A 26,888-nucleotide genomic window follows, 5' to 3' on the forward strand; every position below is an offset into this window, starting at 1 on the left:
TAACATGAACAGGTTTTGTTTTGTTTTGTTTTGTTGTTGTTGTTTTTGCTGTACGCGGGCCTCTCACTGTTGTGGCCTCTCCCGTTGCGGAGCACAGGCTCCAGACACGCAGTCTCAGCGGCCATGGCTCACGAGCCCAGCCGCTCTGCGGCATGTGGGATCCTTCCGAACCGGGGCACTAACCCGTGTCCCCTGCATCGGCAGGCGGACTCTCAACCACTGCGCCACCAGGGAAGCCCCATGAACAGGTTTAACGGGCTCATCACTAACTCTGACAGAATACTTTAAAATTCACTTTAGTTCTCTTTAGAAAACTTTAAAATGGATCAAACTATTGATATATTCTATGTTTCATTTTATGCCTGATTTAAGTTCTTCATCAGAAGAGAGTAAATCCTAATGTGTTCTTTGTTTTTGGCTTTTATTTTGTTTTGCCTCATTCCGGTAGCCAAATGCATAAGGTAGTTAATTGCATTGTAAAGCAGTGCGTTTCTAAAGCCACTGAAGATTCGAAAAATGGTATGGCCTATAAAATAAACAAAGATTTTCATTAGGAAAATGGCAGAATCACTTCAACAAATGAGTTTCCTCTTAATATTCTGCGCTGGTGAGGCCTTCTGTGTCTGAGGCAGTCATTAGGCAAGAGCACAAAAGAGTCTGTATTCTGGGCAGTTAATGAAAAAGAAGTTTCGCAAAGGATAGGCTCCTTCAGGTCAGCTGATGGGCAGGGTGGGGAGTGGTGGCTCCTTGCTGTGGGCTTGGCAGTGCCTGCCGGTCTCTGTGCCTCCCTGGGGAAGGAGTGACTGGGTTAAAGGGTGTCCAGGGATGCCTGCTTGCCGCACTGGAACTAAATCCCAGGAGAACAAGCTCCACTTTGAAATCCTTAGTAGCCGACACATCCTTTTTATTAAAAAAGAAAAAAAAAAGGCATTTAAAAGAATTTTAGCCAAGTGAAATTTAGTCTCTGTATATCCATTACGGGGACCTTCCTAGCCAGGGTTGATGACATTCACTTGAGAATTAGCTCTGTGGCTAGTATATGGCAACATCAGGCCCAAGCGTATAGCCGTGGGAGGTAGTTTCTGTTTTCCAGACTTCACTAAGCAGGGCTCCACAGTAGCAACTTTCACGGAGATTGTACAAGGACAGTGATTCAGATAGATGCCTCATGATCTGGAACAGAAGGGAAGATGCTTGCATCTAAGGTTTCAGCCTCACCTGGGTTGTTCTGGGTTTTGTCTTTCGGAGTTCCTGGTTTCTGATAGTGTGTAAAACACAGGGCATGAAATGGTATAGGTTTTCACATCTGAAAATTAAGGACTTCGCCCTTCCTCTCATAAAATGTAGCTTTCTCTGATACGGGGTTTTCCTATGGGACACAGCATGGGGAAACATGGTGCTTCTTTTTTTTTTTTTTTTTTTTTTGGTACGCGGGCCTCTCACTGTTGTGGCGTCTCCCGTTGTGGAGCACAGGCTCCGGACGCGCAGGCTCAGTGGCCATGGCTCACGGGCCCAGCCGCTCCACGGCATGTGGAATCCTCCCGGACCGGGGCACGAACCTGTGTCCCCTGCATCGGCAGGCGGACTCTCAACCACTGCGCCACCAGGGAAGCCCTGGTGCTTCTTTTTTAATTACAACCTTCTGAGAAGCAAAAGCTTGGGATACTTTTAATATCATTAAGTAAAGTTTCTCTTCCATCCCTGAAGATTTTTTCTTAAGTCCTAAATGTCTGAGGTTGTTGGCTGAAAATTTACCCTGAAATATGGAGGCTTTTGGCCAACAGCAGAGCTTATTAAAGACCAGGCGAGCCGTGGAGCATCGTCTGTTTCTCTATCACAAGGTTTCCTCCTTGGCCGTCCTTCTAGGCCAGGGGTGCTTCCGTCTGCACGCCTTGTTTCCTGATACCACGGTCCCGTTCACTTTGTAACCCACCCCTTTACCCAGCACTCTGCCCTGCAGTCTGCTCTAAATCCCCCCCACCCCTCGGGGGCTCTTTCAGGGTTTGCTGTCTGTGAAGCAGGCGGCGGTGGGTGGCCACCGTGCGAGAAGAGACGAGGAAGAGCGTTGTTCTCGTAATTGCCTTCCTGGATACCAGTTGGCTGACTGGTGTATGTCCCTCTCCTTGAACAAGCTCGTGGACACAGGTTATGACAGGGGTCGCCCCCACAGCTGACGGAACACGCTAGTCAAACGATCCAGACTTTTACCTTTGAAATCCTCTTAAAGGGCGAGAACAATTTCTCTGTCAAAGAAGGGTTTTGCAGCTCAGTTGTGAGGACATGGAAACAGCCTCAGGAAGGCTGGCTGCCTGTTGAACAGGAAGTTTGTGATGAATGGTTTTTTAATCAGGTTGTAACCATTCATGATGGCTAAAAAATTCCTGTTTATACCTCTCTTTACTCCCCATCACAAAATAGCCAACCTCTGTTCCCTCACTTTGTGCCAGGTGATGCGCTGAGTACTTTCCATGGAGGTGATGCCGTGCCGCCCCTAACGATCCCGCGTAACAGTTGGTATTGTGTCACGGACGTCAAGACTGGGGCTTGGGGAGACCAGCTGACTCAGGGGTCCCACGGTCTGACCTTGGGATCCGCCTCCCCACTGCCTTCTGAAAACACGAAGGTTCACATGAGATCTTACATGTGTCTTTCTGGTTCTGTTGTACATGAGAACATAGTCTCCGATACGCTTTTTTTAGTAGAAGCTGATTTAATGTAGTCATCTTTTCCTTCCTTTGGAATTATTTGAGTCAGAGATAGAGCTGCTTCGAGCCAAATGTGTGTCTGTCTAGCCGCTGGAGAAATCTGTAGCTGAGTATTGGTTTGGTTGGGGGAGGGTCATTGCACGTCCTTGACACTTGTTCTTCTAGGACTAAAGCCCCATGTGATTCTGCTTTTTGTAAATGAACACCCATAAGCCTTTCACACCTGCATTTTAATCTTTCTGAACTCTATTTTCCCTAATAAAAAATGAGGGTGTTAGGCCAGGTGACCTTCCCAGGGTTTTCCAGCTCACAAGTTTTATGAGGCTTGCAGTCCTCTGTCCACAGGGGTTCCCAGGGAGGCCTGAGTCCTAGTACAGACTGGGGGTGAGAGTGGCCTTTGGGGTCACTGATGTGCAGGCAAGAAGGCCAGGTTTCGGGGAAGTGAAATCAGCTTTACAGAAGAAGAGCTGGATGCCAGGGCCTAACGTGTAAGCACGCAGATCAAGCTCTTCACGGCACATCTTCCATTGCAGCACTTTCTAAAGTTGAATTTTTATGCTGTCGGTTGGTAACATACGTCTTTCGACATCACCTGTAAAAAAGAAGCACAGGCAAGAAAGGTCACATGTTTCCTTCTGTTTGCAAGCAACATGCATTATTTTACAAAGTTGTTGTTTTATTAGCACCTCTAACGGGAACTCTGTTGAACAGAGATTATTCCTGCTTTCTCCTTAGTTTGTTTTCATTCTTGGAACTGCAGGAAGGGATGTGTAAAACAGAGGAAGCAGGAGGCGGGGTGAGTCCATGCTGGGAGCCTACGAAACCATAGCACACATTGACAGAGTTCACAGAAATTAGATAAAATGCTTTTGGAAAAACCTAGTGTGTCTAGCATTTTGAAAGAATTTCTAGAATTTCTAGAACAACAAGTTCATTTAGTCACGTGTTCCAGCGCCTTAGTTTGGAGCTCTTTTTGTTTGGCTTGGTGACTGTAGCTCACACCCACCCTCTCACAGGGCGACGGGCAGTTCTAGGCTGTGGGACCTCTGAGGGCCTTTCCATTTCCCTCGTGGGTCCTCACAGCCCCTTTGCACAGGCTTTCCCTGGGCGGTGCTCACATTTGAAATTCACACTGCAGCTGCCCTGCTTTCTTTCCACAAAGAGTAACCAATTAGAATTAAAAGCAAATCATATTTTGTAAATTTATTACCCATTGAGGCAGAAAACGAGCTTTCTAAACTAGTGTTTGTAAACAGAATTATTTCCGCTCCCTCAAGATGCACATATGTAACCTCAGTCTTAAGTATGTTCCTTTGATTCTTCTTCATGATGGTGACGGCAAAAAGTGGTTTCTCCAGCTGGCAGTGGTGTTGTGTGCAGAGTTATTTTGCATGAGATTCATTTTCCGAGCCTCAGTTTTCCTATTTTTAAAACGGGGCCAATAATACCTGCCTTATATAGGGCTCTTGCAAGGATGGAATGAGACATGATGTATTGAAAGCCGTTTGTAAACCGTAAGGTAAAATCCACGTGTAAAGTACGAAGGCCAGGGGATCCTGAGCAGGATGTATTCAGCTTAAGTTGCTGGTTTTGTTTTATTCTTGGTTAAACACAAAGACCAGAGTAGTCTTAGAATGCCCAGCAGAAAGTAGGGTGCAGCAGTGATGGGTAGAGTGGTGGCTGAGAGGTGGTGGTCTCCACGTACACTCGTGGGTGGGCTGGATGGAGCCAGGTGGGAGCTCAGGTCTGAAGGCGGGATTCAGGAGGGCGGGGGGGAGGGAGCAAACTGAGGGCTGGACCCCCAGGCCATTTCTCCAGCCCAGGCCTTGGGGGACCAAAGAGTTTGTTAGACTTGACGGAGGTCTAGTTCTGCTCCCTTGGTTTTCTTTGTTGGGGCTTCTAGTAGCCTGGAAGTTTACTGTAATAGACTAGTGCTCTCTAAATGTTTTTGTAAAAATCACACCCTTTTTGATGGTACATTTATTCACTTACACTGTACCAACATATTGTATATATTGTATAATGCATTTGCTCATTTTTATTTACTTAATTTTTTTTGAGGCTGGAACAGACAAACTTTATTCAATGGCTAAAGAATGGAGAAACGGAACTTAGTTCTCAAATCAACTTCTCCATGCTCATTTTAAAAAATGAGATAAAAATGTAAAGTAGGTGAAAAGTGTAAAGATTTCTTCTTGCACGTCGACGGCTGTCCGATTATTGCTTTAGACATCCAGGCTAAGTGCGTCCAGGGAAGGGGCAGTTCCTGCCCTGTGTCTTCAGGGTCTCTGGGGCCCAGCCTTGGAGCGTGGCTTCTTGCAGCCAGGAGGGCGGTGGGCCCGCAGAGCTCAGTCACAACCGTCCCCCAAGGAGACACACCAGCCTGTGGCCTTGGCAGTGGCCCTGCTCTAACACCTGCCGCTGCTTCCCCGTCACACACCAGCTGAACTCAGAGCGCGGAGCCCGCACACAAGGCTCCGGCAGCCACCTTGAGGATTCTGAGAACGCGCCCAGCAAGCGCGTAGTAGTATCTAAATTCCTTCATTAACACCTGCCCACAGCAGACACTGTCTAGTGCAGAGAGAAAATATCTTAACTACTACTGCAAAACTGGTCTATTTTCCCAGTAACTAACATGTAAAAGCCTCGTCTTAGTGGGAACAGTACAAGGTACGATTATAAAGAAAGGAGACCAATGTTTGTCATATGGGTGAGTCTCTAAAACACGGACATGTTATCTTATAGGTGCCATTATCTTAATAATAACAGCGGGTGATATCGATTGAGGTAAGGACATCTGTTGTCTCATTTAATCTTCACGACAACCCCGTACATGTAGGACCTATTCATCCATTCAACAGATACTTGAGTGTCTACTTGGTGATGGAGCTGCGAGGATACAGCGCAGCTCCAAGAGGACAGCCCAGGTCCCCGAGCTCATGCAGCTCACAGGGTAGTGGGGAGCCAGACATAGCAGAGTCATGATTGTGGTGAGTAAATCAGGTCCTGGGTTAGCTGCAGGCTGGGATGGGCTTCTCAGGAAATGCTTCCGGAAGGAAGGGACACTTGGGCTGAGACAGAAGGTGGGGGTGGGGTGACCTTTGGCAGGAAAAAGTCGAGGCTCCTGGACAGTCCTTTGTACATCATTTTTTTGTCCTGAGAGGCCATTTAGGTGGACTTGTTCCTTTCCCAGGTAGATCATAAAACACCCGGAGGGCAGACTCTGTGACTAATTCCTTCTGACGTCCTTCACTGCACCCAGCATAAATCAGTCCCAGTAAAAGTTCCTTGGCATGAATTGGTACACGAATGGATAGAGAAAAGATGTGGAAGGCATTACACCTTCCCTGTGATGTTTTTGGGATGTCCGTCAACAGACGTTCATTGAATGTATCGTGTGTGTAGAGCATCTGTTAGGGGCTTTGCGATTAGGAGATAAAAACACACGCCAGCCCCTTGCCCTTTAAGAAGCTTGGAATCCGGTCTGTAGAGCGCACAAAATGAACACCCGAGCGTTCGAAACAGCTGGCAGAGCAGGTTGAGCAAGCCAGGGCACACCGGGTGCAGGCTGCCCCTGCCCCCAACACGATCCACGGACTTCCATTGGGTCCGGCTTCCCAAGAACTCGCTGCCCTGCTCTGGGTGGCCAGGCACGCAGGAGGCAAGGGAGAGTCGAGGGACAGGCAGCCGAGGGGCGTGTGCAGAGGAGAGGCAGCCCGGCACCAGCGGCAGGCCCGGACTGCAGAGACTACGGCTAGTGGAGGAGAAAGTTGCTGAGTGGTCTTTTTCTCTGATGGTCTCATGCAGAACCTTGGGATTTAGGTATGTGGTTTGCAGTGCACGAGTCTCCTGTCCTCTCACCCTACCTCTCTCCTCACGTGATATTTATTCGTTGGTCAAAGAACTGAACAGCTCAGAGCACTGCTGTCCGCGTGTGGCTCTCCGCGCAGGTCACGGGGAGCCGCACTTTCCCTGCCTCGGCTGTGTCCACCGCATCCGGCAGAGATTTGCAGACATAACATCATTAATAGCGACACGTATTTTTACAAGCTTTACCTCTTCAACACTCCACTCCGATATCCCCCATTGGAAATCATAGCTTCTTTAATGTCCTGCCGGCTGTGTGAAAAACAGGAATTTATGTAACAAGCCCTGCGCAGCAAACCTTTTCCTGTTCGGAAAAAAATTTTTTAATTGTTGGCAAAGTTAGGAGACAGCTCTGTTGCTCAAAGAGCGACCTGAAATGTCCTCTTAGGAAAATATGTAGCATAATGTTTTGATAAGTAAGGGATTGTTCTACATCCACTCCCCGCCCCCCGCCCTTTTTTTTTTTTTTGGTAAATCTAAGTGGTAAGTCAGCGTATGTCCCATCCGAGCTAGTGAATGCTTCCTGAACTTTTTAAAGATTTCATCATGACAGATTCTGCAGTCTTGTTAGAAATGTCCCCCAGGGACTTCCCTGGTGGCGCAGTGGTTAAGAATCTGCCTGCCAATGCCAGGGACACGGGTTCGAGCCGTGGTCTGGGAAGACCCCACATGCCGCGGAGCAACTAAGCCCGTGAGCCACAACTGCTGAGCCTGTGCTCTAGAGCCCGCGAGCCACAACTACTGAGCCCATGTGCCATAACTACTGAAGCCTGCATGCCACAACTACTGAGCCTGCGCTCTAGGGTCCGCGAGCCACAACTACTGAGCCCGTGAGCCACAACTACTGAGCCTGCACTCTAGAGCCCACGAGCCACAACTACTGAAGCCCGCGCACCTAGAGCCCATGCTCCGCAACAAGAGAAGCCATCACATTGAGAGGCCCGTGCACCACAACGAAGAGTAGCCCCCGCTCACCGCAACTAGAGAAAGCCCATGCGCAGCAACGAAGACCCAACACAGCCAAAAAAAAAGAGAGAGAAAGGAATGACTTCCAGGCAAAAATAAGATTAAAAAAATGTCCCCCAATTGCAGTTGCAAATGATCTGATCTAATTATGTGAATCATAGAGCTGTGCCACCTCCTCCCCCAGGCAGTGCAGACAGCCAGGAAGCCACTATCTAGGAAGATCTTCCCCCTTTATCAGTTACTAAATGTGACAGGGACAGGAGTCAAGCTTCCTTTCCTCCAGAGATTTCATCGTCACTTATCTGTGTTTCTGTTGTGTTCAAAGAACAAAATAGTCATGATGGAATATTGGGAGCACACAGTATGTGTGTGTGTGTGTGTGTGTGTGAGCGCGCGTGCGTGTAAGTAAAACCTTCCCATAGGGTTTGGGGAATCTTACGGGGATGTATTTCATTGGGGAATTGCAGTGCTCGGCCTCTTTTAGAGGGTTCTTGTATGTCCACAAAGTCCTCATAGCCGGTCTTGAGTTGGGGATAGATCTGTAGGTGAGAAGGAAGAGGAGAATCTTGGCAACAGAAGAAAACCCTCACTGCCATCCACTTACACACCTGCCCAGCGTCCAGCCTGGAAGTCCCATTCAGGGCCGTGGCTGACCCACACTTGCCTGGGCCTGGCAGAAGGGCTCGTCACATAGCCGCTGTGTTGCAATCCTTGGGTGGAGTGTAGTACAGAGGGTCAGAGGGCGTTCTGAAATGTGGATTTCTCAGCCTTGACTGTCCGGCCTCACTCTGACTTTTGCATCTCCTTTTAGAAAGTGAGATTTTTTTCCCTTTGTTTTCTGCCTCCTTTTAATGAGGAAAATTGTGAACTCATAGTCTGTGTTGAGCCCTGCCCTGCCCTGCTGTGTGCCAAGGCTTTGTTCTGGCGCAGTGATTGGCACTCAAGCATCTGCGTCCCACGGCGATGGCGTGAAAGTGTGGGTGTCGTGGCTGCATCCCGGGCGACCACAAATCCAGCCGGAGCCTTTCCGTGGTCAGGGAGGGGGGCCGCAGCGGTTCGGGGGGCTCGGTCGGCTGAGCCTTGCATTCAGTCAGCAGAGGAAGCCAGGGAAGTCTGGGGGCCACATAGCACACACAGCCCTGCTCCAGGTCCCCAGGTCCCCGTCCCTAGACTTGGGATCAGGGCCCTGATGACGGAGCCTCCTGCGTGCCCTGTCCTGTGCTGGGGCAAAAAAATCTATCAGAGAAGCTCCCTCCTCCTCGGGAGCCCCCTTTTCCTTGTCCACGCGTCCCAGAGGCTCTCCAGATGCTGTCAGTCTCGCCGTGTGTCCGTGTAAGTGGCAAATGTGCCATCCGAAGAGAATTTGCAGTAGTTCTAGGCGTGATGGAGTGGAAAGGGGTTTGATAGCACTTTGTTGTGGAGTGCTACTTGCGTAGCAAATCCAAGTGGTTTTAAAACCAGTTCCTGTAATTTCCCTGCAAAATAGAGCTATATAAAAGAAGGTGTTTATAATAATGCTCATTTAACTTTGTCCCCTCGTTAAATTAAGGCAGATACTGTTTTTAAGATACGATACTGTTTTCCCTTTACTGATTTGAGCTCTCACGTAGTGACTGTACAGATTGAAATCTATACCGTAAACTCTTTCAAAACTTGACTTGTCTTCCATGTGATACGTGTCTGTATTGAATAGTGGGTTTTCCAATTGGAGGAGTATTGTATTTCTAACATGGTGCTTTGCTTTACAGAATTCAATTCGCCATAATCTGTCCCTACACAGCAAGTTTATTCGAGTGCAGAATGAAGGAACTGGAAAAAGCTCCTGGTGGATGCTTAATCCAGAGGGAGGCAAGAGTGGGAAATCCCCCAGGAGAAGAGCCGCCTCCATGGACAACAACAGTAAATTTGCTAAGAGCCGAGGCCGAGCTGCCAAGAAAAAAGCATCCCTCCAATCTGGCCAGGAGGGTGCCGGGGACAGCCCAGGCTCTCAGTTTTCTAAGTGGCCTGCAAGCCCTGGCTCTCACAGCAATGACGACTTTGATAACTGGAGTACATTTCGCCCTCGAACTAGCTCGAATGCTAGTACTATCAGTGGGAGGCTTTCTCCCATCATGACCGAGCAGGACGACCTCGGGGACGGGGACGTGCACTCTCTGGTGTACCCGCCATCGGCTGCGAAGATGGCCTCGACTCTGCCCAGTCTGTCTGAGATCAGCAGTCCTGAGAACATGGAAAACCTTTTGGATAATCTCAACCTTCTCTCATCACCAACGTCATTAACTGTTTCAACCCAGTCTTCGCCGGGCACCATGATGCAGCAGACACCATGCTACTCGTTTGCGCCGCCAAACACCAGTCTGAATTCACCCAGCCCAAACTACCAAAAATACACGTACGGCCAGTCCAGCATGAGCCCTTTGCCCCAGATGCCTATGCAAACGCTTCAGGACAGCAAATCGAGTTATGGAGGCATGAGTCAGTATAACTGTGCACCGGGACTCTTGAAGGAGTTACTTACTTCCGACTCTCCTCCCCATAATGACATTCTGACACCAGTTGACCCTGGGGTGGCTCAACCCAGCAGCCGAGTCCTTGGCCAGAATGTGTTGATGGGCCCTAATTCGGTCATGCCAGCCTATGGCAGCCAGGCATCTCATAGCAAAATGATGAACCCCAGCTCCCACACCCACCCTGGACACGCTCAGTCGACGTCTGCGGTTAATGGGCGTGCCTTGCCCCACGCGGTGAGCACCATGCCCCACACCTCGGGTCTGAGCCGCTTGGCCCCAGTGAAGACAGCTTTACAAGTGCCTCTGCCCCACCCCATGCAGATGAATGCCCTGGGGGGCTACTCCTCCGTGAGCAGCTGCAACGGCTATGGCAGGATGGGCATTCTCCACCAGGAGAAGCTCCCCAGTGACTTGGACGGCATGTTTATCGAGCGCTTGGACTGTGACATGGAGTCCATCATCCGGAACGACCTCATGGATGGAGATACGTTGGATTTTAACTTTGACAATGTGTTGCCCAACCAAAGCTTCCCACACAGTGTCAAGACGACGACACACAGCTGGGTGTCAGGCTGAGAGCGAGCGAGTGAGCAGGTAAGAGCACCCTGGTATCAAAAGGCCTTCTGAAAACAGGACTTAAAAGAGAGGAAAACCCAGTACCTTGCCTTGTATCTTCCATGGTCGGGGAGTTTTGGATGGCAGCTGGCCGCCCCTTGCCGAGAGGCATCTTTTATCATTCATCCTCCACCCCTTTTGCAGCTTATAAATTTTCCTCTGGAGCTTAAACATAAGGAAGCTTTTCCTCTAACTGCTTTAGAGAGTTTCTTTCGACAGTTAGACTAGATGGCTGCATCTTTTTAGTAACTCTTCAATAAGTGAATGCATTTGATACAAATCAAACGCTGAAGGGTTTTTTGAAGTGGAATTTTCTCCCACTGAGTGATTTCAGAGCTGTTTGAGAAAGTCCAGCCCCCCTGCAGTTTGTCTGTCACCCTAATATGTTGAGTTGAGTTGATTTTAATTTGGCTGTACATTCAATGAGTGTGTGTGTGTATGTGTTTTCTTTCCTAGGCTACACTTAAAAGTACTTCAGATTGTCTGACAGCAGGAACTGAGAGAAGCAGTCCAAAGATGTCCTTCACCCTACCTTTTCGTTTTCTTGATTAAAAAAAAAAGAAAAAAAGTGTTTCTTTTTTCCTTTCGTCAGACTTGGCAGCGAAGACACTTTTCCTGTACAGGATGTTTGCCCGATGTTTGCAGGTTACGTGCTGCTGTAGATAAGGACTGTGCCATTGGAAATTTCATTACAATGAAGTGCCAAACTCACTACACCATAAAATTGCAGAAAAGACTTTTGGATCCTGGTGTGCTTTCAAGTTTTGTATATAAGCCGTAGCTACAGAGTTGTATTTGTGTGCATTTTTGTTTTTTTAAATATTCATTTGGTCCAAGGAAAGTTTCTACTCTTTTTGTAATACTGTGATGGTCTCATGTCCTTGATAAGTTAAACTTCTGTTTGTACGACCTGTGTTCTGCTGAACTGATGAATGACAAAGAACCAAGCTCTCCATTCTGCACCTCCTTGAACAGCTCTGGACCTGTTCACATTGCCACATAATTCACAGGAGAACCAATAGCCTGTTGTCCATCTGCTGGATTAATGGACTTATCAAAACTCTTTTGGAAAAAAAAAAAAAGAATAGAAAATAGGTTAAACGCCAGCCTTGTACAAGTCTTTTCTATTTTTTTGTTTGTTTTGTTTGTTTATTTTGTTATTTGCAAATTTGTACAAACACTTAAATGGTTCTAATTTCCAGATGAATGATTTTTGATGTTATTGTTGGGACTTGAGATCATTTTTGGAATAGATATTGAACTGTAATGTTTTCTTAAAACTAGAGTCTACTTTGTTACATAGTCTGCTTGTAAATTTGTGGAATCCCAGATATTTGAAGCAGCATCCGTAATTTTCATTTTTTATTTCTAACTGGATTAGTACTAATTTTATACGTGCTTAACTGGTTTGTACACTTTGGGATGCTACTTGGTGATGTTTCTGACTAATCTTACAATCATTGTAATTAGTACTTGCACACTCAACATTTCTGGCCCTATCTTGGCAGGAGAGTGCTGTATAGTTATGAACATTTTGTGTTTCACGTTTAGGAGAACTTGATATGTTTTTATGTATGTGTTTTTAAAAAATTCCATCCGCTTCTACTATCCTGTGAATTAAGCATAGCACCCAGCATCGACTCTTCTGATGGATGCCTGTATTCTCTTTGTTTCCAATACTCCTGGCGGGGGGCCTCGTAATATTTGTAGACCAGAAGGGGAGATCCACATCTAAAACAGTGCTCCTTTCTCAAGCTGGGGGTTTGATCAACTTAACCTTTTTGAGCTGAGCTTCAGCAAAAGTTTTCCCTCGTTAATACTGTGCTCTTCCTGGTCTAGGTGGAGGTTGGTTTTGTAGCTCTGCCTTGAAGAATTAGGTCCACACTCATGCTTCATCCCTCTTTCCCTCTGTCCTTGGGCTACTTGGCACATTGTGGAAGGCTAAGTCGGAGCGGGGAATTTTTAAGTGGCACTTGAGTGATTTTTATAATGTTTTGGGTTCATGAGTGCAGATGGCTACCAAATGGAATAGAACTTGTTTAAAAATTGGGGCAATGGGGCTTCCCTGGTGGCGCAGTGGTTGAGAGTCCGCCTGCCGATGCAGGGGACGTGGGTTCCTGTCCTGGTCCGGGAGGATCCCACATGCCGCAGAGCGGCTGGGCCCGTGAGCCATGGCCGCTGGGCCTGCGCGTCCAGAGCCTGTGCTCCGCAGCGGGAGAGGCCACAGCAGTGAGAGGCCCACGTACCGCACAAAAAAAAAAAAAAAAAAAAAATTGGGGCAATGAATTTGAAAACCAGCAAACCAGCTGTAAGTGGTATATTTTAATTTATTTTAAAAAGCCTTAGCGTAAGTTAAGAATTGGAGAGTTTCTTCTGCCTTTAGCAATCCCAATTATAATTCTGATCATTATGTTGTAATACTGATATTTTCCAATTACCTGTACTGATAGACCAAGTTAATTGGCTTTGCGTGCCATTTAATCCATCGGTGTGTTGAAGTCATGTGGAACGCCCAGAATCCACACAATAAAAGGAACAGGTGCACAAAAACGTTCCTCTGGCCTTCTTGAGAAGGCTCTGATTTCTGTGAACCCAGCCCACTTCACACTTGCTGTGTCTTGCCTGTGAGTTGCGTCTCTGTTGGCTTGGTTTTTCCTCCGTGTTTAACAAGAACACAGGTGTGCTGATGGCGCTCTCCTCCAGGAGACAGGCTCTACTGTAAGCTCCCACAGTGACTTCTGTGCTTCTGAAGATTCACTAAACAGCCGCCTCTCTAGCCATCTTCATTGTTGGCCACTCCAAAGTAAGTCTGGTCATAGAAAGCCTAGTTCTTCTGAGCAGTGCCTCCTGCACGCGTGCTAGAGCTCGCTGGAGCCGGAGTACTCATGTTCCCCTCTGGGTCCACCTGCCACCACTCCCCGCCTCCCAGGCATCACACGGTGAGACTCCCCACCGCCTTCTTCATTGAAGAGGCAACTGTAGCTACAAATCACTGTTAAAATCTTACTACTTTGTAGAGTGACTTTTAAAAAGATGTTGCTTCCTCTTGAGTCTGTGTAAATATCTTTTTTTTTTCCTTCAAATTTTTCTTTGTGTTGAAATTCTAACAGGAATCCTGGGTAGCTCTCCGGGGTACAGTGAAGTCCAGTGAAAGGCACCTTGTCTATTTTGAAAACAAACATTATGTGACCTCTAGTAATTCTTTTTCTGTAAGAATACTGACTTTCTGGAGTAATGAGTATATCAGTTATTGTACATGATTGCTTTGTGAAATGTGCAAATGATATCACCTATGCAGCCTTGTTTGATTTATTTCCTCTGGTTTGTACTGTTATTAAAAGCATATTGTATTATAGAGCTATTCAGATATTTTAAATATAAAGTATTGTTTCCGTAATATAGACGTATGGAATATATTTAGGTCATAGATGTGTTACTTGGAAAGCTCTGCTTTGACAAACTGACAAAGTCTAAATTAATTAGCAAATGTTGTACCCCAGTGAGCAGTAAATCAGTGAAACATCCCCAAAAGAGGAGAAAGACACTTAAAATGGAAACAGTTCCCCCAAAATATGCGATTTGGACTCGTTCAGCTGCTGGATATATGTTACCAGTCCTCCCCTCCCACCCACCATTCCCCAACCCCCAACTGGAAATTCTTACATTCAGCTCCTAAGAGTTCTTAATTTATAACTGACTTTTAAACAAGAAGTTTCTCTTGTGGTTTTAGTTTGGGAGTAACCATTCAGTAAAAGTTGCAGTGTGGTTTATGCAAACAGAACAGCCTAGCATTACTCTTGGCCTCCTCCCTGACGGGGGCGGGGGGCTGACAGCCTGGCGGCGTGGCCAGGTGCGGCCACGTCCATCCCGTCGGGACGCAGTCACTCCCGCCCATATTTCGCTACTCGAGTTTAGTACCAGGTTCCACGTTCCCGTTCCCATACTCTCTGAGAAGTGCCTGATGATGCTGATGTACTTACAGACACAAGAACAATCTTTGCTGTTACTGTATAAAGCCATAAATGTACATAAATTATGTTTAAATGGTTTGGTGTCATTCTTTTCTAGTTGTGCAGAATAAGCTCTTTATTAGGTTTATGGGGGGGTTGTTTTTCTGTTTTTTCATGGTTCGCTCTCACATGAGTTAAAACCTTGTCAGCCACAGTGCCGTGGTTTATTCAAATCTGGTATTTCTTTGGGGGGGGGGGGGTGGAAACAGTCCCTCTGGGACCACACTGTAGTCCCCAAGAATTGAGAGCAAGTAGACTCCCTGGTAACAAACCACCCTGGAGCACTTCATCCGTGGAGCGTCTGACACTACGTCTGCCACAGAAATGACCAGGCATATGAGATCTCGTGTTGGAATAGGTGGAGCTGAAGGTAGAAACACCTGAAGGGCCGGCTGGGGAGGGCCCTGGCTAGGAGGTCAGCGAGCAGGCGTGGGTGGTGTGGTGGGAGCAGTGGCTTCCCAAGGCCACATGAAGGGGGCGCTGTGCCTTCCACTCAGTGGCTGCAGATGGAGGTTTCTTTGTTCGCTTTTTTTCAGAAAATGCCCGAGGAATGAGCTGGGATTAGATTAATGATGGTTAAATCCAGGATTAAAACCAGGATTAAGTCCCGTCTCTCCATGCTTCTGACTCTTTTGCTAGGCAAGGGAACGTCCAAATGAGTTGGAGTAGGAAAAGGGAAATAGGTCATTCTAATGTTTGTCTGTTTAGACACTGGAAGATCAGTCCAGCTTCCAGGGTTTTTGTTTTTCGTTTTTTCCTTCCTTCCTTTCAGCAATGGAACCCTTGCTTTAAAAGACACGATAGTCAGAAGCCCAGAGTGTGGAACAGATAAAAGCATCTACCCCCAGAGCTGGGTCTTGTGCATAGATCACTTTGAAAAGTGATCTAGTCCAAATGCAGAAAAACGCCTTGATTGCACCACCAGAACTCAAACCAGCAGGCTCCTTTCAAAATCCTCTGTACATATACATAAAATCACACACCTGGTGTCATTCATTAAGACCAGTTCCCACGTTTTAACATCAGTTGATGAGAGGAAGCAACACAGTGGGAGGCGACAGATCCCATGGTTGGAGCTTGATGGTTAACGTGGAGGGAGAAACCTCCTTCCTCGGACAGTATCTAGGCCCCTGCTGTGACCAGAGACCGACGGACTGTTTCTTGACCTGTGGACCTGCCACACTGAAGGACTTTGCCTTGGCTATTGTTTCTCCACGTTGGGGCTGACCTACTGTAACAATGATGGTGCTGGTTAAACTTACACCCGTTGGTGTGGTTAGGTAGGTGGAAGGCTGTTCCAAGAGACGTATTGCACTAAGTGGCAGTCTTGGCAGTAGTCACTGTCACGTAGACATTGAACCTTGTATCATCTGTTAGTGTTCCTTGTGGGTCATGAGCCTGCAGCCAGGCTGGGCCATGACCTCTACAATGAGAGCGTGTTCACGTTAGGTTTCCTTATTCTCATTTATTATTTCGTGTAGAAAATTACCCTGGTGATCACATGGATACATGGTCTCTAGGATGTTTTCCAGTTTAAGTAACTGGAAAATGAGTGAAGTTAGTGTGGAATGGAAAGGGAGGTCTGTGCTGGCATGAAAGAATGAGGAAGGCAGGTAGTCCTGGGTGGTGGTGGGTAATCCGGATGTGAGATGGAGACAGCCGAGGTACAAGCTGCAGGTCAGGGGCAGGCCTTTGGATCCTTTGAGCAGAGGAAGCTGCAGGGTGGCATTGGGCATCTAGAGGTTCAAGAGAGAACTTCGAGTTTTGCAGGTGGCTGGGAGAGGAGGCTTTCTATGCAGATCCCAGGCTTCGCCAACATGGCTGTGAGAGGGAGAAGCTGCATCCTTGAGAAGGCATTCACCTGTTAAGGAGAAAAAAGCGAGATGGAGGCCAACTTTCTTAGGCCAACTTTCCTCAGCTTGACTGGTAGCAGGATACTGTTTTCAACCCTACTGCCCATGAACTCAAAGGCACAGTTGAAACTTCTTGGCATTAGTACTTTTATCACGTTCATGTCTTCGAAAAGTGAAAGTCTTGTTTGCACTGGCAGCCACTGGTGGAAAGTAGAGATTTACATCCTCCAGGAAGAAAGAGGGCAACTTTTGGGGGGCTTGTTAGTCATTCTTCACATTTCCTTCCACGAGCTCCAATCCCCGACAAGCAACTTTCAGAGTGCCCATAAAACTTAAAATTGCCTAAGATGGTAACCCACTTGCTGGAGTTTCTGCAAACCCACTCTGGGGATTGTAACGTTACTAAAATTGCTGCTCCAGTGAGGTGATCTTAGCTGCTTAGAACAGAGCTCACAGTGGGCCATTTTAACACAGATTTCTCTCTCTGGTGAATTGGGATAGAGGACGGTCCGCTTTGCACTTTGGTTGCAAACTGGTTCGAGAACAAACCAGAGATGCCCACGGCTTAGTCTGTGCTGGTGGCAGGGACACTCGGAGTGTTTGCAGAGCAGTGAGCTTCCCTGATGCGTGGGCAGTGATTTCCCCACAGATGAGGTAAGTTGAGGATACCTTCTACGTGCCTCACCGGTTTGATGTGAGGATTGGAGGATGAGGTAATGTCTGCACATGACTTCCCCTGTCAGGGGAAAAGCCTCAACTTAGGAGTTGGTGTCAGCATAGGTAATGGTAGGCCTTGGAGATTGGTTTCCTTAGTGGGGCTTCTAGACAGTCAGCATTTCCCTGCAGGGTAAGTGGAAGAGCTGCTTGGCTCATTTCCATGGTTTTCCTGCATTCCCATTTGCAGGCCTCCATGTCTTACACAGGGGAGTGGGTAGACATTTTACCAGACCCAAACTCCAGGAGAGCCCATAACCTCTCCTTGGTAACTCTAGAAGCACTTAGTAAGTTGTAAACCCATTATGTGCCCAATACAAACTAGGCGAGATACTTGTTTCCCAAGAACAAGTGGACCTATATTAAGAAAATTGAGAGACATTTGTAGACTATTTGACCTCGACCTCACCCTACTCATGTTCACCCAGAGGCTATGGAGGACGTCAGCGCCATGTGCCCTTATAGGCTAACCTGTAAGATGGGGAATGAGGAGAGGAGAGGGCTAGGCTGAGGATGAGGGGGCCTCGTGGTGTGCTGGAGCCCGATCGCCCATTTCACAGGAGCTGACGCCTAAGTGTGCAGGAATTTTGTGAGCCGATTTCGGGTAGCACCATTATTTGCAATTAACTTAGATAAACTTACTAAGTTACATTTAAAAACAAAGGCAGTAAATACTCAAAACTCATCATGTCCTCGTGAGCTACAGGTGGCTCTTGTCTGCCCTTGAAGTAAATATTTGCCCTGGTTGTATCTTATGATGGGGATGCTCCCACTGCTGGTGCTGAAGCTGAGCAAAGTTTCAGTTTCATAAATAGAGTTTGAACGAGGGTGGGAAATGGCTTAACAATAAATCATATCAGTTGTTTGTATTTTTTTGGCGGGGGGCCGTGCTGCACAGCTCGTGGGATCTTAGTTCCCGACCAGAGATCGAACCTGGGCCCTCGGCAGTGAGAGCACAGAGTCTTACCACTGGACCGCCAGGGAAGTCCCATGTCAGTTAAATTTATTGAGAAAACAAATTTATTAAGAAAAGAGTTAGTGGATTGGGATGCAAGTCCCTTTGTCAAATCCTGGCTAAATTGCCATCACCGCCATATGTTGGCTACAGATGAAAGAGTTTGCCAAAAATCAATTGGCCTGATAGAGTTTACAGTAAAGACTGTTTGTATATTTTGTTATTTATAGATTGTGTGCTGCATATTCTTTATATCAGTAAATTCGTAATAAACTTATATACATATATGCAGGCATATGTTACATGTGCAGCTCCATGCTGCCTCCACGGAGCAGGTTAAACATTGACCAGTGCACCACTGACGGGTGTAACGAAGGCATTAAAGGACTGGCAGTTTGGATGACACAGGAGAACAGGTGGAATGGCAGTGAGAGAGGGAGAGAACAGGAGGTTGTCTCAAGGTCCAGGGTGTGGTCACGCCAGTCAGTGATTGACAGGCAGTGAGGATGGGGCCCTAGAGGGGAAGAGGTCGGGGAAGAGGAAGCCTGAAGATCGCATGGGGCATGCAAATTAGAGCCAACAGAAGAGACAGCAGGGCCGGGGTGGAGAGGAAGTCTCAACTCCAAGTGCCCAAGCCTTTAATCTGGGGGAGGAACCAAGTTGCAGGTAGGTGTCAGTGGCTAGGAAAGGTACACAAGGGAGTAGCTGAATGCCCTAAGCATCAACAGAGGTTTTTAATTTTTAAAATTTATTATTATTATTTATTATTATTATTTGCCATGCCGCATGGCTTTCGGGATCTTAGTTCCCCGACCAGGGATCGAACCCGGGCCCTCGGTAGTGAAAGTACGGAGTCCTAACCACTGGATGGACAGGGAATTCCCCAACAGAAGTGTTTTTGAAACAGGAGGGTGGAAGGGGAAGATTCTGGAGCTGGGAAAGGAATACAAAAGGATGCCAGTTCTGCTTTGGGGACTTGTGATGGTTTGCCAAATGGAAATAATCACACCTGCTCAACTGGAGTTACTGAGGGAAACAAATGACCCGAGTTAAGACCCTATCACAGTGCCTGACACATTAGAAAGGGCTCACAAAATAGTGGTGACCAGACATGCTGGTTTGGCTGAGACAGGCTTGGGCTAATTGTGCCCAGCACAATTATTATTAGCTGTTCTCGTCAAGTGTTTGGGTGGTTAATTATATGTTCGACCTATCAGCAAATGACTGTTTTCCAGTTAATTACTTCCTAGAACCCTCACTTCACAGTGGACATACCAAGAGTCCCCCCTGGAAGAAGCAGTCTCTGGCTGGAGGGTTTTTCTTCTAAAGGAATGTTAGCCCGGTGTCTGAATAGCATAGGTTAATCTAAGGCGTACAAGGTCTTTCCCTACCTTCTTCCGCATTCTCATCTCTTCCACCCTATGTACCAGTCACGCCCAACAGCCATTCCCTTTTATGCTTCCAGCTGTTTCACATGCTGGAAGATTTTGTCTGGAATGCCTTTCTCCTCCTTTCCTTGTCAACAAGGTACAGCTCAAAGCCTCCTCCTACCCTTCAAGGCCCTCGTAGCAGAGTCGTTCCTTGCACAGGTGGGCTAGATGGTTCTCAGGACTCCTTTTCCAAATGCAGGCACGTGTCTTTGTTTAGCTCTGGCTCCATCATAATAATCCTCAATAGTCCTCCCTAGGTAGCCCTCTAGCCATCCTGCCGAGAAGTTCAGAGCCCAGCCTGACTGACTTGGGTCATCACCAGGCTCCCAGTGAGGCTAAAGCAACTGGTCAGTGCTTGCCACTGGACACAGCCAAAGGCATTCCTCTAGGGTGAGCCCGTCTGCGTCGGCCTACATTCCAACAAGTTAAAAGCAGACCAAGAAGCCCAAGGTATTTGGACAAGTCTGGAGCTGCTGTTCACTTTCTTCAACCAAGGAAAGCTCAAAGGCAAGAGAGGGGATGTGACCAGTGATGAAATGGGATCATTGGCTTTCCTTCCAGCCAGCCATCCCCACAGGCTGCTGAGTCCTCCCTTTCCGTATACCTCTTCTCTGGGCTCAGGAACCAGGGTCAGTCCCCTTTGCTTAGTTCCCACCTCCAAAATTGCCAATAACAAGACTGAAATGCCAGTTTATCTGCTTACCCTCCGGAGGGTTGTAGGTCTATAGAAATGGCTAGGTTGTGTCAATCCTGGAACAGTCCTAGCCTCTCCACTTAAAAAAACAGGCACAGCTGGTCACCCTGAGATAGTTGCTGACTTGTTTTCACAGAACCTGGCCGGAGAAAGACACTGTCATTTGTAATTTTTGCCTTGGTGTTGTGTCATTGGATTGTCTCCACTTTTCCCCTACCGAAAGGAATTAGACAAAATAGGTGGGTTTTGCATTCTGATTATAAAATAATATATTGAAATTAATTTGAAATATTCAAATATTTTTTGAAATACAATGTTATTCTGAAAGGAATGTAATCATTCTCCTTTACAAGATAACAGTTTTTTCTACCTCAATTCACCACATGTACCAAAGCAATGACTTGGTAAAAAGGAGACATTTCCTGAAGTCAGGCAATTCTGTTTAGAAGTACGTGTGAAGTTGTGATAAACACACCCTGAATAGAAAATTTCATTTATTCTTAAGTATCTTATGAGATCTCAACAGTTGTGAGAGCCCTATGGGCTGTATTTTAGATTAGTATTATCTTTAATGTTCCAGTTCCCTTTTGACTCCTTTTTTTCTTTGTCTTAATTGATATTCCATTAAAAGCATGAATAATTTTCAAAAGCCTGGATTGGACTGGCTGGGGGCATTTAACAGCTGTATGGAATCTCATGTAACTATCATGTGCCTTTCTTTGGAAACAACAATTGTCCTTGTCTTTTGTAAGAAAATCACATGATTAAAAAAATAGATGGCTAGCAATAATTCTCTTGTCACTTGGTTACTGGCAGGAGTAGGAATAGGGAGGAAAACGTAAGAAAAATGCATTCTTGGATCCCTTAGCCACACCAATCTGCAAACCTTCCTGGAGTAAATAATTTCCTTTGTCATTTCTGGGTAACTAAAAAAAGGCTTCGGAATGTTTCCAGGCTTGGGCATTCAGTTGTGTAATACTTTTGGAGTCTGAGTTACCTTACTTTGCTCCAAGAGTTGGCTCAAAACCCAGCCATCGTCCCCCCTGCTGGATCTGAGTGTCAGAGAAACTGATATCAGCTGAATGAATGAAAATTCAGTCTTTATTATGGACAATAATACTCCCTCTGGGATTAGACTTTCTTAATATTCTTGACAGCAAAAAGAAGTTTGTATCAGCTTTGGATCCCACAGATGCTGTTTTGACCTAATCGTCTTGAGATGAAGCCTGACTCTGTCTCAAATGTCCCCACCTGGGAAGGGAGCTGCCGGCTTCCACTGCAGAGAGCCTGCCCACGTGGGGAAGGGGAAGGCCTCCTGCCACCTTCTAGATTCCAGAGAGTGAATGTTCCAAATACGGAGTGTTTGAAAGCTGTAGGGCTGGTCATTGACCAGCACAAAAAAAAGTGTTGGAATTGAGTGCTTCTCTGAGAAATGAGCCAATGTTATTTTCCAGGGCAGTTCCAAGACTTATGGATGAAAAACTATAATTAAGGAAAGTGGGTGGATTATTAGGAAAGGTTTGTTTCTTCCAAAGGTTTTGTGATCTTAGTAGCATTTTGCATGTGCCATACCTAGCATCTGCTGAAGTTAGTTCCTCAGCCTCCCTTTGAATTAAAATGAGCAGAGGAAACCCACTCTGTATGGATCACAGACTAGGGAAGATGTCTAGAGACCCCGAGGAAACTTGCTGAAGTAAGACACGGTGTTTCTCAAAGTGTAAACTACCAATTGTGGGCAACAGAATAATTTGGGAAGATTTGTAAAAATGCAAATTCCTGGGCTCCTCCTCAGACCTGTGGATTCAGGAATCTGGGATGGGAGGAAGGGGGGATATGATGGCTGAGAAATCTGCATTTTAATTATTCCAGGTGATTTTTGTGAACACTGAAATTTGAGAACCACCACCAGTCTCTGGAGATACTGCAACATTAACTGCTATTCGTTCATTCATTCAGCAGTTAAATGTCTCCTGAGCACCTGTGTACCTGGCCCTCTGCACAGTGCTGGGATGCCCTGTGTGGTGCACAGGACAGACCCGTCATCTGCCTTCATAAGGCTTTCTGTTTCCTACCCTCTTCAGATGTGTAGTGAGGTTTACCAGAAAGACGTCATGAAGTATTCTTTAAAAATAGGCTACTGGTGGGCTTCCCTGGTGGTGCAGTGGTTGAGAGTCCGCCTGCCGATGCAGGGGACACGGGTTCGTGCCCCCGTCCGGGAGGATCCCACATGCCGCGGAGCGGCTGGGCCCGTGAGCCATGGCCGCTGAGCCTGTGCGTCCGGAGCTTGTGCTCCGCAATGGGAGAGGCCACAACAGTGAGAGGCCCGCGTACCGCAAAAAAAAAAAAAAAAATAGGCTACTGGGGTCAGGTAGAATACTGGCCCGATAACTGGTTCTGAAATTCTAAAATTTCCAACGTCCATCAAAGGCTTTTACCTGCCTAACCTGCAGGGCATGCTGAGTAAGCTAGTTGAGGAGACTGGCCTTCTGTCCTGGAGGTGCTAACAAATCCAGGCCTGGTCTGGCCTCTAGCCAGCACCAGGATCCATCCCTGAGTAACACTGTGGAGTGGCACTGAAGTAGCTTCAGCCAAGAGGCAGACCTGGAAACACAGCCAATTTGATCCCTACTGACCAAAGGGCAGCGCTAAGTGCATCCAGGTCTGAGGAAAATAACCCAGTCTGTGTAGGGTCTGTTTTCCATTGGAAATGAAGCTTTTTTTTAAAGCAGTTTAATTTTATTTTTTAATAGCTGCAGGAGAGAAACAGCTCATCTTGCAAGATTTTTGAAGGAATGTAAGCTGGACCCAGATGTCCCGGCTGAGATGAGATGAGCTTACAATACCGAGCTCGAGCTCGAGCTCGAGAGCCAGGCTGGGCCGACACCGCCTTGCCCCTGGGCCAAGCCTGCGCAGCTCCAGGGCAGAGTGCTCCAGGGTGGAAAGCCTCTCTTCCAAACCCTGGTGAGGAACAGCAGCCACGGCCCTGGGGCAGGGTCAGTGGCCCCCGTGATGATAGCACCTTGACACTTCATTTGGGTGGCGTCCTCAGGCTGAGCTCAGCCCCAGACAAGGGAACAGTTCCAGATCACTGGAAGTCTCCGCCTCTGTGGTTGCCTGGATTTTTTCTATTTTGTTTGTAAAATATCCTCCAAAGTAGGACATAAGTCTCTCTTGCAAAAAGAACCATATCCAATTCAGCTTGACCTTTTCAGGGTCATCACAGGCATATCTACGATTGAGTCAAGTTGATGTCTGGAGGTGTCCTCGATGCCAGAGACTTGGCCTCTGTGCACCAGTGCTGAACTGAATTTCGGAGAAAGAGTTTTGGGTGAAATAGAAAAAAATAGCTTTATTGCTTTGCCAGACAAAGCGGGGCACAGCAGGCCCATGCCCCTCAAAACTGTGTGTCCCAACCTGGGAGGATTTGGTGAGGAGTTTTATAGCAATGGTTCAAGGGCAGGGTGGCTGATAAGGATCAGGGTGCAGGGCCTGCAGTTGTTTCATCTGGCTTCAGGTGGTCTCCTGATGAGCTTCTCAAGGTTATCAAATTGTGATCTTCTGTGGAACGAAGAATGCTCACATCTTCCATGTCTTGGGGGTTTTAGTTCTGTAGAAGAGCTCAAAGATATTGTTTTATGTGTATTCCTTGAGGCGGAACCAGGACCCTGCCCCAAGGCTGCACTATTGTTTCTTGACTGCTCCTCCCTTGTCCCTGCATCCCCTCCCTTCCCTGATTAGCAATTGTTTGAATCTGCCCTCTGGAACTCAGGGATGGTCATGGAAGCTGGAGTCTATTCCCTACAGACAAGAAATGGGGGACACAGAAAGGCTTTCATGCCCAGGAGCCCCACAGGGTCCTGCTTGGCTTCATCCTCAGCGCTTTGAGGTAGAGCTCATGGTTGGACCCTTCCTCCTTCATTCCCTCCCTCCATCTCTCTCCCTCATGCCCTCACCCCTTCCCTTCTCTTTCTCTCACTCACTCTTTTTTTTTTTTTTGCAGTATGTGGGCCTCTCACTGTTGTGGCCTCTCCCGTTGCGGAGCACAGGCTCCGGACATGCAGGCCCAGCGGCCATGGCTCACGGGCCCAGCCGCTCCACGGCCCGTGGGATCCTCCCAGACCGGGGCACGAACCCGCGTCCCCTGCATCGGCAGGCGGACTCTCAACCACTGCGCCACCAGGGAAGCCCTCTCACTCACTCTTTATTATGGAAAATTCCAAACATAAACAAAAGTAGGAAGCATAAAAAGTATCATGAATCTCCACATACTCATCACCCAGGTTGAATAGTTATCAACTCATGGCCAAACTTGTTTCATGTATACTCACCCTTGAATCTGGATTATTTTGAAGAAAACCCCATATATCATATAATTTCACTTGTTTAAAAATATATATATAATTATATAGATAAGAATTCTTTTAAGTTTAAAAAAATTTTTTGGCCACATAATTTACATACATTCAGATCCTTAGAACTTGTGTACCACTCAGTTGGACAGCTGCAAATCAAGCAACAGCATGTTTTTATCACCCCATCCCTTCATGCCCCTTCCCCGTCCGTGCCCTGCATGAAGAAGCAACCGTTGATCTGATTTCTGTTGCTACCGGTTATTTTTCGCCTCTTCTAGAATTTCATATATATGGGCTCATATACTGTACTTTTCTGCTCCTGGCTTCTTGCATTCAGTGTGTTACTTTGAGATTCATGCAGGTTGTTGCTTGCATCAGTGGCTTGAGCCCTTCTATTTTTGAGGAGTGTCTCATTGTATAGATATGCCAGTTGGTTGATCCATTCTTCTGTTAATGGACATCTGGACTGTTTCCAGTTTTTGACGAGCAGGAACAAAGCTGCTGTAAATGTTCTTGTACAGGGCTTTTTTTATGGACATATATTTTCATTTCTGTTGAGTAAATATCTAGAAATGGAATTGCAGGGTCATAGGTATATTTTCCTTTTTTTGTTGTTGTTTTGGGTTTTTTTTTCTTTTTTTATTTCAGTATAGTTGATTTACAATATTGTGTTAGTTTCAGGTGTGTGGCAAAGTGTATATATGTATTCTCTCTCAGATTCTCTATTTTCCTTTTTAAGAAATGCCAAATGGTTTTCCAGAGTGACTGTCTCCATTTTACATTCCCACCAGCAACATATGAAGAGTTCTGATTGTTCCACATCCTTTCCAAAATTTAGTATTTTTCATCTTTTTAATTTTAGCTATGCTAGTGTATGTAGTGGTATCTCATTATGATTTTAATTTTCATATCCCTGATGATTAGTGATGGTGAAACCTTTTTCATGTGCTTATTGGCCATTTGTATGTCTTCTTTTGTGAGGTGTCCATTCAAGTATTTTACCCATTTTTTAATTGGGTTGTTTGTCTTTTTATTTTTGAGTTGTAGGAGGTCTTTATGTATTGTGGATACAAGATATAGGCGTTTCAACCAATCAATACATAACCTCGTTTTGTGCATGACTGTTTAAAGACACCTTATTAAAAAAAAGATATAGGTGTTCTATCTATGTATCTATCTATCCATCCACATGTACGTGTTGCATGTATTTTCTCCCAATCTGCTACCTATTTTTTTGATAGTGTCTTTTGATGAATAGTACTTTTAAGTTCAATTTATATTCATTTTTTCTTTTATGGTTTGTGCTTTCTGTGTGTTCACCAAGAAATCTTTACCTACTTCTGTATTCTCTTTTTTCTTTTTTTTTAATATATATATATATTTATTTATTTACTTATGGCTGCACTGGGTCTTCATTGTTGGGTCTTCGTTGCTGCGCATGAGCTTTCTCTAGTTGCAGCGAGCGGGGCCTACTCTTCATTGCGGTGCGTGGGCTTCTCATTGTGGTGGCTTCTCTTGTTGCAGAGCTTGGGCTCTAGGCGCATGGGCTTCGGTAGTTGTGGCATGCGGGCTCAGTAGTTGTGGCGCACGGGCTTAGTTGCTCCGCGGCATGTGGGATCTTCCCAGGCCAGGGCTCGAATCCATGTCCCCTGCATTGGCAGGCGGATTCTCAACCGCTGCGCCACCAGGGAAGTCCTCTGTATTCTCTTATGTTTTCTTCTAATCACTTTGTTGTATACATGGGATCAAGAACTAAGACAATAACAAAAATATAACCATAGTACCATTATTACACATAAAGAATAAGAAAGTTCTTAATATTATTAAGTATCCAGTCAGCATGATGTTCAAATTTTCTCAATTATTTTCTGATTTTTCCTTACAGTTTTTGACATTTACATTAGAATGCAAATAACATTCATATATTGCTATTTTTATATGTTTCTAAGAATCTCTCTTAAGCTATATATAGCTCCCCCTCCCACTTTTTTTGCACTCTGTTGAAGAAACTGGGTCACTTGTAGAGTGTCCCACGGTTTGGATTTTGCAGATTGCGTCTTCATGGGGTCGTTTATAATATTTCTTATCCCCTGTGTATCCTGAAAGCTAATAGATCTAAAGGTGTGATCATACTTAGGCTCAATTTTTGTCAGGAATACTTCATAGTATTCTGTGAATACGTAGGGCTGGAAGTATATGGTGTTTGATTCTCTTTTG

The 26,888-nt window shown here is 46.3% G+C and overlaps 1 protein-coding gene across 1 annotated transcript in view; it reads left to right on the forward strand.

Annotated features, from left to right (window-relative positions):
- Window positions 1–11,219, forward strand: part of FOXO1 (forkhead box O1) — a gene marked incomplete at its 5' end in the record, with an annotated part of 88,687 nt that extends 77,468 nt beyond the window's left edge. The window contains 2 exons of the mRNA XM_079721709.1: window positions 9,287–10,642; window positions 11,120–11,219. Coding sequence (XP_079577835.1) covers window positions 9,287–10,624 — 1,338 coding nt within the window. The 3' untranslated portion in view covers window positions 10,625–10,642; window positions 11,120–11,219. The remainder of the gene's footprint in view (window positions 1–9,286; window positions 10,643–11,119) is intronic.
- Between the last annotated feature and the right edge of the window lie 15,669 nt (window positions 11,220–26,888).

Source organism: Hyperoodon ampullatus (genome assembly GCF_949752795.1).
Source record: "Hyperoodon ampullatus genome assembly, chromosome: 16".
NCBI classification, from domain to species: Eukaryota; Metazoa; Chordata; class Mammalia; order Artiodactyla; family Ziphiidae; genus Hyperoodon; species Hyperoodon ampullatus.